The 10,091-nt window shown below is 65.3% G+C and overlaps 2 protein-coding genes across 2 annotated transcripts in view; both read right to left on the minus strand.

The window, feature by feature from the left end:
• The window catches only part of CROCC (ciliary rootlet coiled-coil, rootletin), a 13,059-nt gene extending 7,327 nt beyond the window's left edge, over window positions 1–5,732 (minus strand). Inside the window, exons 1-12 of the mRNA XM_035344950.1 lie at window positions 5,139–5,732; window positions 4,422–4,491; window positions 3,472–3,623; window positions 2,540–2,725; window positions 2,354–2,437; window positions 2,174–2,283; window positions 1,933–2,098; window positions 1,259–1,365; window positions 963–1,169; window positions 785–881; window positions 299–394; window positions 15–186 (exon numbers count right to left, since the gene is read on the minus strand). Coding sequence (XP_035200841.1) covers window positions 15–186; window positions 299–394; window positions 785–881; window positions 963–1,169; window positions 1,259–1,365; window positions 1,933–2,098; window positions 2,174–2,283; window positions 2,354–2,437; window positions 2,540–2,725; window positions 3,472–3,623; window positions 4,422–4,434 — 1,390 coding nt within the window. The 5' untranslated portion in view covers window positions 4,435–4,491; window positions 5,139–5,732. The remainder of the gene's footprint in view (window positions 1–14; window positions 187–298; window positions 395–784; window positions 882–962; window positions 1,170–1,258; window positions 1,366–1,932; window positions 2,099–2,173; window positions 2,284–2,353; window positions 2,438–2,539; window positions 2,726–3,471; window positions 3,624–4,421; window positions 4,492–5,138) is intronic.
• A 23-nt stretch (window positions 5,733–5,755) lies between these two features.
• NECAP2 (NECAP endocytosis associated 2) lies at window positions 5,756–9,981 on the minus strand. The gene is made up of 8 exons (XM_035344504.1): window positions 9,868–9,981; window positions 9,663–9,763; window positions 9,328–9,432; window positions 8,625–8,706; window positions 8,042–8,150; window positions 7,058–7,235; window positions 6,422–6,506; window positions 5,756–6,183 (listed from the first exon to the last, which is right to left on the minus strand). Exons 1-8 carry the CDS (start codon window positions 9,963–9,965, stop codon window positions 6,135–6,137), a joined length of 807 nt encoding a protein of 268 aa, XP_035200395.1. The 5' UTR covers window positions 9,966–9,981; the 3' UTR covers window positions 5,756–6,134.
• Between the last annotated feature and the right edge of the window lie 110 nt (window positions 9,982–10,091).

Genomic DNA, 10,091 nt, shown 5'->3' on the forward strand with positions numbered 1-10,091 from the left:
CCGTCTTCCCCCACGTCCATCTTCCTCCTCCTCCTCCTCCTCCTCGCTCACCTGCAGCTGGAAGTGCCGGCGCCGCAGGGCTCCGTGCACAGCCCCCAGTGTGGCCGCAGCCGCGGCGGGCGAGAGGCTGCGGCAGGGGAGCCTGGGAGGCTCCGTCAGGGACCCGGGGTCATCGGCCAGCACCGCCTGCGAGGGACGGGGACAGCGCTCTGCTGTGGTACCACCACGGGGGGAAAGGGGGGAACTGAGGCACGGAGGGGGCAGCAGCAGTGGGGGTGCAGGGGAGGGCTGGGGGCACCTGGGTGACGTCCTGCAGCGTCTGGCCGAGCAGCTCCACCTCTGTGCGCAGCGCCTGCACCTCTTCAGCTGATGGCTCCCGAGCACGTGAGGCCTCCTGCGAAACACGGCGGTGCGGCGTCACGCACGGCTGGCGTGCAACGTGCTCCATGCCCTGGGTGTACGGCGTGCCCCGGCACGCATCGCACCCTGGTGTGCAAAGTGCTCGGCGTGCGTCACGCCTTGCACCCCCAGCGCCCCGTGTTGCGCCCCGTGTCCGGGCTGGGCTCCCTGTGCGCATCGTGCTTCCGTGTGTGTCCTGCCCCAGTGTGCACGGGGTGCCGGTGTGCTCGGTGCACAGCTCGCAGCTTCCACCGTGCCCCGGCGCGCAGCCCAGCCCAGCGCGTGCTGGGGGTCACGTCTGAGCACCCGCGCTGCACCCCAGCCCGCGGCGCAGCTGGGCGCGCATCCTTCCCGGCGCACCAGAAACGCCACCCCCGGCACTCACCATCCTCTGCAGCTGCAGCGTCAGCGCCGCCACCGCCCGCTCCTTCTCCCCACCTTCCTCCCGCAGCCGCTCCAGGGCCGCCGTCAGCTCCGCCAGCCTGGCCGAGGCGATGCCCAGCGTCCATCGGTGGGCGCTCAGCACCCCCCCGGCAGCCTCCCGCCCCCCGCGGGACCCCCACCTGTCCCCGAGCGCGGTTTTCTCCAGCTCGGCGTCGCGTGCCCGTGCCGCCAGCTGCTCCTCCAGCTGCGCCAGCTGCTGCGCCTGCTGCTCCCGCGCGGCGCCCGCCCGGCCCTCGGCCAGCCGCAGGTGGGCACCCAGCTGCACGCAGGCGGCGTGGGCGGCACGGCCGGCACGGGACACCTCCTGGCTCAGCTCCGCCAGGTCCCTGCGCCGGGGGGTGGATGGGGATGAGAGGGGCACCCCCCCAATGTCCCTGTCCCCCCTCCCCATCCCCAGCTCCTGAAGCCCCCGGACCTCTCGGTGGCGGCTCGCAGCTGGCCGAAGTGGCGGCGGAAAGCCACGGCCTGCCGCCAGAGGGTCAGCAGGCGGCCGTGCTCGTTGCTGAAGTAGGCGTTGAAGGACTGCGCGGGGACAGAGCGGGGTCGGGTCGGGGCAGGAGAGCAGCACCCGGGTGCCCTCCGTGCTGCACCCTCTGCCCCACAGCCCCGTCCCTCTGAAGGCAGCCGGGCAGCACCCCCACGTCCCTCAGCCCCCTCCATGCGCTGTGCCCTGAAGCCCCCAGACCCGCTCCCAGCACCGCTCCGTGCGGCCTCCCCCTGCTTTGCATCCCGCACCCCACAGCCCCTCTGCATGCGGCACCGCTCCTGCCCCGCATCCCCTCCCCGTGCCACACGCCCTGCAGCCCCAAATTCTTCTCCACGCAGCATCGCTCGTGGTCCCGCAGCCCTCCCCAGGCGGCACCTCTCTGCCCCGCATCGCCCTCAGCCCCCCGCCCTCTCCACGCAGCCCCCCCGCTCTGCACCTCTACTTCTTCCCCATGCAACCTCCCCCGGGGTCCCGCAGCCCTGCACCTTGCAGCACCCCCTCTTGCATCGCCCTCGGCCCCGTCCCTCCCCGTGCAGCCCCCCCCCCTGTGCCGCATCCCCCGGGGCCCCAAGACCCCCCCCCCGCAGCCTGGCATCCCCGACCTCCTCCTCTCGCCTCCACTCGGCCTCGCGCTGCTCCAGCTCGTCCCGCGCCCGCGTCCAGTCGGCCGTCAGTTTGCGGATGTCCTCGCTCAGCGCCGCGTTGGCCACGTTGGCTTGCTCCAGCTGCTCCCGCAGCATCGAGTTCACCTGCACCAGGCTGCTGCTCCTGGGGGGCGCAGGCACAGGGGGTGACCCCGGGGGGCTCCCGCAGCACCCGGCACCCCGGGGACCCCCCCAGCACCTCTGCTGCTCCTCCTCCAGCCGGATCAGCGCGTTCTCCAGCTCGTTGCTGCTCTCCTCCTCCAGCTGCGAGCCGCTGATGTCCAGCTGGCTCTGCGGGGACATCAGCCCCTTTGAGGTGCTGCCGGGCAAAGTGGGGGGGACGACACCCAGGGCAGGACCCCCCCACGCCGCCGCTCACCGTCAGCCTCTCCTGCTCCAGCTCCGTCGCCTTCTCCAGCAGCTGCTGCTCCACCTCGCCGCATTTCTTCTTGTACTGCAGCACCTGGGTGGAGGGGACCGGGGACACACACACACACACATCCACCCTTGCTTCGCGTCCCCCCCCCCACCTCAAAGCGCCCCCGTCCCCCCGGCGGGGACCCACCTTGGCCTGCAGCTTCTGCACCAGCTGGGCCTGCCGCTGCTGGCCCTCCTGGTACGCCTGCAGCTTGCGCTTGTAGGCGGCCTGCTCCTCGTCCAGCAGCCGCCGCAGCTCGATGTTGTGCTGCGCCAGGCTCCGGCTCTCCGCCGCGTCCCGCTCGCCCGCTTCCAGCCGCAGGGACTGCTCCAGCTGCCGCGGGGTGCCCAGCGCCGCTCGTTCGGGGGACGTTAATCACAAAGCACCACCCCCGGACACCCCTCCGGGTGCCGGCACCCCGACCCGGCAAATTCGGACTTGCTTCGGGGTCATCCCGCAGCTGCAAACCCCGCACGGACGAAGCAACCAGACCCCCCCCCCCGCTCCCCCACCCCGTTTTGCAATAAGAAATTCCCTTTGGGAAATAGCCCAGCCTCCAGGACCGGGGGGGGCCCAGCAGCTTTGCACCCGTTTGGCTGGTGGTTAAAGCATCTTGCAGCACCCTGGCCACAAGGGGAGGGAGGCAGCAATTTTCCCTGGGGGTATTTTTGGGGCTGTTTGCTCGGGTTTTTAATAACCGGGCACGCACGGAGGGGGTTGCGCCCCAGAAGGCCAGGCAGCCCCCCCGGCTCGGGCTGCCCCGGCCGAGCTCAGCGTGCACCGGCCAAGTTTTGCATCTCCCCAGGCAACGGCTGCCCGGCCGAAAGCCTTGTTCTGCGCCTGTTGCCACGCTGCAGAAAAGAAGTCAGCGGGGTGAACGCCACGGGGGAGGCACAGGGATGCTTTGAGCGTCCCGCAGGACAAGCCCCGGCACGCCGAGCACCGACAGCTCCATCACCGGCACCTCTGGGGCACCCCGGCACCGCCCGGCGCCAGCAGAAGCTCCCGGAGACGCTGGGGAGATGCGTTTTGGGGCCAAAACGGGGGGATTTGTGGGGCCGGGCGGGCAGCCGACCTACCCGCTCGCTGATGGCGTTGTACTTGATGGCCAGCTCATCGCGCTCGGCGCGGCTCTGAGCCAGCAGGTCCTCGAGGCGCGACAGCTCCTGCTGCAGGATGCGGTTCTCCTCCTGGAGGGACAGCAGAGAGGACATGGCCCCGGGGACGGCCGCTGCGGGAGGGGACAGGGCTCAGGGGACGGATCCGGCCGCGGGAGGGATCCCCGCGCCTTGCCACCGCGAGCTGCTTCGTCCCCTTCTCCCCCCCCCCGGGGCCGGGTCCCCCGGAGCAGCTCAGCCTCGCTTTTTGCAACCGCAAAACCCAAAGTCTGCGAGCGCAGAACCCGCGGGGGCATTTGGGCAGCAGCAGATTGGCAGCGGCTTTTGCCGTGGCGCTTCCTGCGGCGGCGGTCCTTCCGACCGCAGATTTTGCGATGGCAGATTTGGGCAAAAACCCGCTGCAAAGCTGCCGAGCGCAGCACCAGGGCTGCTCGGCGGCTGCTCCCGCGAGAGGAGCGCCAAGTTCCCACCTCGATCGCAGCCTCCGGCTTCGGCGTGCTCATGGGCTCCCCCCCCTACACCTTTCCTCTGCTTTCAGCAGCCCCGTGCCCCCATCCCAGCCTGGTTTTCGGGGCTCTGCTTCCGCTCTGCAAGCGGAAAGCGGATGCGTGGCCAGGATTAGCCCGAAATCCTCGCCTTCCCCTCCCAGGCTGGGGCCCTCCTCTTCCTGGCTGTGTCCGCATGCCTCGGGGGTCCTAACGCCTCCGCCGAGCGCCGCTTCAGCCTTTGCTGAGAAAGCCACCACGGGATATTTGCAAAGCCAAAGTTTTGCAAATCCAAACAAGCAAGCGAGGCTTTTTGCTTGCAGAGCAGGAAGGGGAGAGATTTCTTTGGTAGGGCACAAAAAAAAAAACACAACAAAGAGCGGTGCCAAGCACCCCCCGGGCCCCAAGGGGTAGAAACGCGCTTACTTTGCTCTGCCATCCCCCGACGCGCCCCCCGTGCAGCTCCCCGAGCCTGGGGTCTCCTTTACCCGGTAGCCTTGGGGAGAGGAGCCCTTTGTTAAGCCCTAATGAAGCCCGGCCTCGTTAAGCTCATTAAAGCCCAGGAGTTTGCTCTGGCAGGAAGAAGCTCCGGGTCGAGCATGCCAGGTTGCTGCGGGAAGCCTTTAGCTCGGCGCTGCCAAGCCGCGTCACCTCCTCGGGGACAGAGCCCCCGGGGCAGCTGCTGTCACCCCGGGGCGCTGCTCTCTGCCCCCCCGGCGGGCACAGCCCCCGCAGGGCGTGCGCCCAGGAGGGAAAGGCGCCGGTCAGTCCATCAGAGCTCAAAATCCCCCGCGGGGGGCTGCAGGACAAGCGGTGTGGCTGGAGGCACCCCTGCCCTGAAACCCATCGCTCCAGCCTCGGGTCCCACACGGCTTCACCCTCCCGGCGTTTCCCAGCCTCTGTTTGCCCCCCCAGGAGGGAAAGCATCCTTTCTCCTCCCCGCCGCCCCTTCGAGCCACGGATTAACGGCAAAGGAGAGAGCACGCCAGGGCAAGCAGATGGGACTGAGGCTTTCCACGTCCTGCTGCCGCAGACAGCTCTCGTCTCAGGTCCGGCTTAAAACATCCGCGCTGGAGCTGCCCCGAGGCTCCCCGACGGGCTGCGGGGACACACGAGGCCTCACCTCCCCGCTTCTCCCCTTACCTGCTTTGCCCGCAGTCCCTCACGCCCTGCAAAGCCACTGCTAAGCAACACCCGTCTGTTGTGCGAGTGCCCCGCGCCGTTTCCTCGACACCGGGAAGGAGGGGACAGCACAAAACCATTCCCGAGCATCCCCTCCCCACCTCGGGAAGCCTCACGGCTGCTCCGACCCGCACGGGCACCTCCCTGGGTGTAAAAACGTCGCATTTGGCATCCGGATGATTTTATTGTTCGCTTCGAAGTGTCACATCTCTCACCTGGTCCCGCGCGCTGCCAGGCAAAGTTAAGCTCTGAAATGAAAACGCTTGCCCTCCAGTTGAAAAGGGAAATGATACAAAGTCTGAAACATTGAAAAAATAGAACTCCATGCTGCGGAAGGCCTTCACCTTAATATAAATAGGTAAGAAAATATTTATTTTTTAAAGAGGAATCTCAACCCCAGCTCTGTTGAAGAGACCAAGTCTGTCCTTCATTGCGTATATTTGGTTAGTAGAACGCCTGCAAAAAGTAAAAATGTATCTTCAAAAGAGAGGGGAAAAACCCTTACTGGAGCAAGAAAGTAAGAATTTCAGCATTGCGCTCGCGCTTCCCTGCAGGCGATGCTCAGCGCCCCGCGGGACACGCAGAGCAGGACGCGCAGTTAGTGCAGTAAGAGGGGAAGGAAGGCACAGCTGTGAGCACGGAAGCCTCCCAGGTTCGCCGTGAGCCAGGCAGAAAATCAAGGGCCCCCAGGTCTGGGAGCGCTGGCACCGAGTGTTTTAAGGCACGCACTGCTTTGCTCTCCAGCTCCTACTTCTGCATTTTAACCCCAGCGCCGGGCTTTGGGGTCTCACTTCTTGCCTGGGAGGACTAGGGGAGTACGAACGAGGTGCAGGGTGTCCCGAAGCAGCACGCTAGCTCTGAGGGGAAGGGTGCGGGAGCGCTTCCCTCCCCTGCTTTGGTCCCGTGGAATCCGCGTGATCCTCCCCCAGCAGCCGCGCAGGGCAGAGCAGGGCTGGCTCAGAACTGCACCCAGCCGGAGCTGGCCTGTGTCTGGTTGGACGCTGACCTGCGGAGAGAAGGAGAGGGAGGAAGGGGTGCCAGGTACCCCACGGGGCTGCAGCCTGATGCTCCAAGGGCCGGGCACGCAGAGAGGGAACAGGTCCTCCGGTGCCACCCCCTGCACAGCGCCCTACAGCCCCCACAGCACGGCGCGCCCCCCGCCTGTACTCATCCAAGCCCTGCAGGGGTGGAGCAGTGCCCCCCACCCCCGTTACGTTATTCCCACAGACCCCACACGGACTCACCCTGAAGCTTTGGCGAAGTCGCCCCAGACGTCGGTGGAGGGGGCAGCGGGAGCAGCAGCGGGCTGCGGCCAGGACAGGAGGGAGTCTGCCAGCAGCCAGGGAGGTCAGAGGGGCAGAAAGTAGGGAGAAGAAGAAAAAGCTGTTGTTAACAACTCTTGTTTCCAGATTCCCTCTCTGTTTCCCCCAGGATGGCAACCCGCCTCCCCCGCTGAGCTGTTTTCCACGCGACCGCAGAGCAGCTGACACCTGCTGGCACAGATGGTCCGAGACCAGGCAGGAGGGGTCAGGGTTCGTGCGGTGGGGTTCAGACCCACGTCTTTACAGCTTCCAACCTGCGCGAGGCCTCTGCAAAGCTTCTCCTTCCCCAAACTCGCAAAGCAGCGAGCAGCTCTGAGCAGCTCGGGGACGTCGGAGAGCTGGCGGCTGTCTTGGCTCTGGGCAGCCTGACCAGCTCTGTGAGCTCCCCTTCTCACCGTGCCTCAGCTGCCCCGGTCAAGCAGGGCACCGACACCGTCTCCTCCTGCAGGAGGGGCCCCACGGCAGCATCAAGGCGTGCTATCGAAGTCTTTCCAAATAGACCTCGATGGACGAAACCGAATCTAAAGAGCTTCGTAACCACTTCCATGTGACCCGGACCTGTGATGGGCGTGCCTGGGAGCTGGACAGGCGCAGACAGCGAGGACGACGGCGGCTGCTCTCCAGGAGGAAAAGAGGAAGATTTTCCTCCAGGAGGTGGCGGGAGCAAGCTCAGGCCCCCAGGACCTGCGGGACGCGGCCTGGTGTTCCCCGTTGCTCCTTCCTTTTTCTTCATATTCTGAAAGGGGACACGAGAGGGAAACTCAGGTGGTACCGCATTTAAATCCAGAACTAGAGGGTGATTCCTCTTCTCCCTCCCAGCCAAGGCTTACAAGTACTCGGGCAGCCCAGCTGCTTTACGCTGGGGGAAAAGCCCGCCGTGCTTCGTTGTCCCGCTGCTAGTGCAGCAACCGGGGTGAAACCAAGGATGGTTTTTTAATCTGTGAATCCCCACAGACGGTTCTGGGACTGGGAGCTGTGACACACCCCTCCGCACAGCGCTGCGCACAGCCTGCCGCTTCCTCCCGCGAGGGGATTTCAGCCCCAGGTCGCTGCTTCCTCTTGTGCCGCCCAACCACAGCAGCGGGGAAAAAAACAGGCTGTGAGGGCTGAGCGTGGCAGCAGACAGCTCGGCTCGAGCCTGCAGCCCCAAGAAGGAATATTTCACACCCGACAAGAGACGAGGCTAGCAAGAGAGAGCAAGGGAATTCTCTTCATGCTTCCTTCTCCCGTTATGCTAGGAAGAAAGGAAGGGTTTTGGTGATGTTTCTCCTCCACGTTTCTAGGACGATCATCAAAACCACCGGGTGTTATTTTTGTATAATTTATATTCATCTGTCTTTGCAACATGCTTGGATCCACCCAAAGTGCCCAAGGAGAGCTGAGAGCTGGTGAGGCAAACCAGCAGAGCCACGCAGGACTGCAGACACCCACCTGCAGCAGCAGGCGCCCTGAAACACCTCAGCTGCAGGCCAGGAAGGTGAGGCTCCCTCTGAGGAGAGCAAGAAGATGTTTGGAGCGGATATAACCAGCAAAAGCCCTCACCGCAATGTTCAGTTTGATGGTCTGCCCCTCCTTGAAGCCCAGGTCCAGTTTGGGTCCCTGGTCAGGGTTCTCGGCCTCCTTGGCCAGCTCGCTCTGCTGCTTCACCCACCTGCAGGAAGGGAAGAAAGCAGAAAGGAGAGGTCAGCTCCCTGCCTGACGCTCCGCCAGGAAAACCCTGCCCAAATCCCGCCAGGCAAATCTTCCCCTGGTCTGAGGGACCGGCGGCAGCTCTTTTTAACACGTTGGGTGTGATCTGGGACCCTGTCTGCCGCGGGAGCAGCACGGAGGCAGCGATTCCCACCCGCGAGCGCAGCCCACAGTGGCTGCTTCCTGATGAAACGAAGGGAAAGAAAGGAATGGGGGAATTTGCCCAGCCTTGGTCTGGGGAACTACGTGGGAGTCTACTAATGGAGACACAAAGCAGCCTGCATAAAGGCTGAGCAGAGAGAGGGGTTTCCACACGTAAACCTCTTGGCGCCGTGCTTCCTTGCTCAGGTGAATCTGAAGCTAACAGCTTCCTCGCCCCCACCTGCAGCCACCACGTGAGACCACCGAGGGGACAAAGGGAAAGGCCCAAACTCACTTAAAATGGTCCTGCAGCGCTACGTTGAAGTCAAAAGCATCGCCTCGGTCGACAAATCCGACTCCAATAAAAGCACGGCGGCCTGGGGAACAAGAGTAAAGGCTGGAATCGCAGAACAGCGCAGGAGCCAGGGACATGGAGCAGGAGGGAGGGGACAGCCCGCTTCACACCCCCCCGACCATCATCTCCTCCCGCAGGAGCTGAGAAGGGAACTGCGATGACGGCAGGGCTGAGCTTAGGACAGGAGCTAGATTTCTTCCTTCCTTCTCCAAAGAAAGGGAACTGCCAACTTCCCAGCAGGGGAAGCAGTTTTACACTGTCAGCAGGGCTCGTAACGCAAGGCAGGAAGAAAACCGTGACTGTGCCTCCAGATAGCAAAGCTGCATTGACACGGCGAGCCCGCTGGCTTCATTTACAGGCCCAGTAACACCAGCTTTAAAATCCATATAAACCAGTCACGGCAGAGGCCAGCACCGCAGTGACAGCTGTGCAGGCAGATGCGTCCTCACACTAACATTAAACTGGTTTTTTGTTAGCGAAGGACAGAGCAAGGAGGACAGAGGGGATGTGAATGTGAGAGCTGATGTGCAAGCAGCCAACATCCAGCCCTCAGACAGGAAAACCCTTCGCGGCATTGCTCCGAGGAAGGGCTCCGAGCACGTTCAGGGAGGACTCCCCCACTAGCGTGCCAGCCGCCCCGCACCGTTGCCGTCCTCGATGCGGATGACGAAATATCTGCTGGAGTCCGTCACGCTCTCCACGGCGATGCCGGGGAACTGCTCCACGGGCGCCTGGGCAAAAAGCTCTCCTGGAAGAGAGAAGCGGGCGCGGGCTGAGGTAAACGACCACGGATTTCGGAGACGGAAGGAACCGGGCTGGCGGGAGGAGGGCGCGCGGAGGAGAAGGGAGGCCAGGCCCTGCTTATCTCGGGCCGTAACCTCAGGCCTCCATCGCCGCCCCCCGCACCCACCACCGGCAGCTCCCCGGGCCCGGCTGCCGGGGCTCCCCGGAGGCGCCCCCCCCGGGCCTCTCCCTCACCCGAGGCCTTGTCCTCCAGGCGGATGAAGGCGGTGGTGCCCCGGGCGGTGAGGCGCAGCCTGCCGCTCCACGCCGGCCGCTCCAGCTGCCACTCGGCGGCCCTGAGGAGAGAGGAGGAGGCGGCGGCGGCGGCTGGGGAGGCGCCCGCGGCACGGCCCCGGCAGCGGGGAGCGGGGCCGGGGAGGGGGCCGGGGCCGTGCCGCACCTGTAGCCGCGGTTGGAGGCCCGCGGGGGCAGGCGGTAGACGTGCACGGCCGGCTTCACGCACAGCACCGCCTCGTAGTCCGCCGCCGCCGCCGCCATCGCGGCGGGAGGAGCCGCGGGCAGCGCCCGGCCCCGAGCCCGCCCCCTGCAGCGGCGCCCGGCGGGCGGAGGCCGCGGCCCCCAGCGGGAAGGGGAGGGAAAAAAGACGAAGAGGGAAGGGGGGGG

Source organism: Oxyura jamaicensis, chromosome 21 (genome assembly GCF_011077185.1).
Source record: "Oxyura jamaicensis isolate SHBP4307 breed ruddy duck chromosome 21, BPBGC_Ojam_1.0, whole genome shotgun sequence".
NCBI classification, from domain to species: domain Eukaryota; kingdom Metazoa; phylum Chordata; class Aves; order Anseriformes; family Anatidae; genus Oxyura; species Oxyura jamaicensis.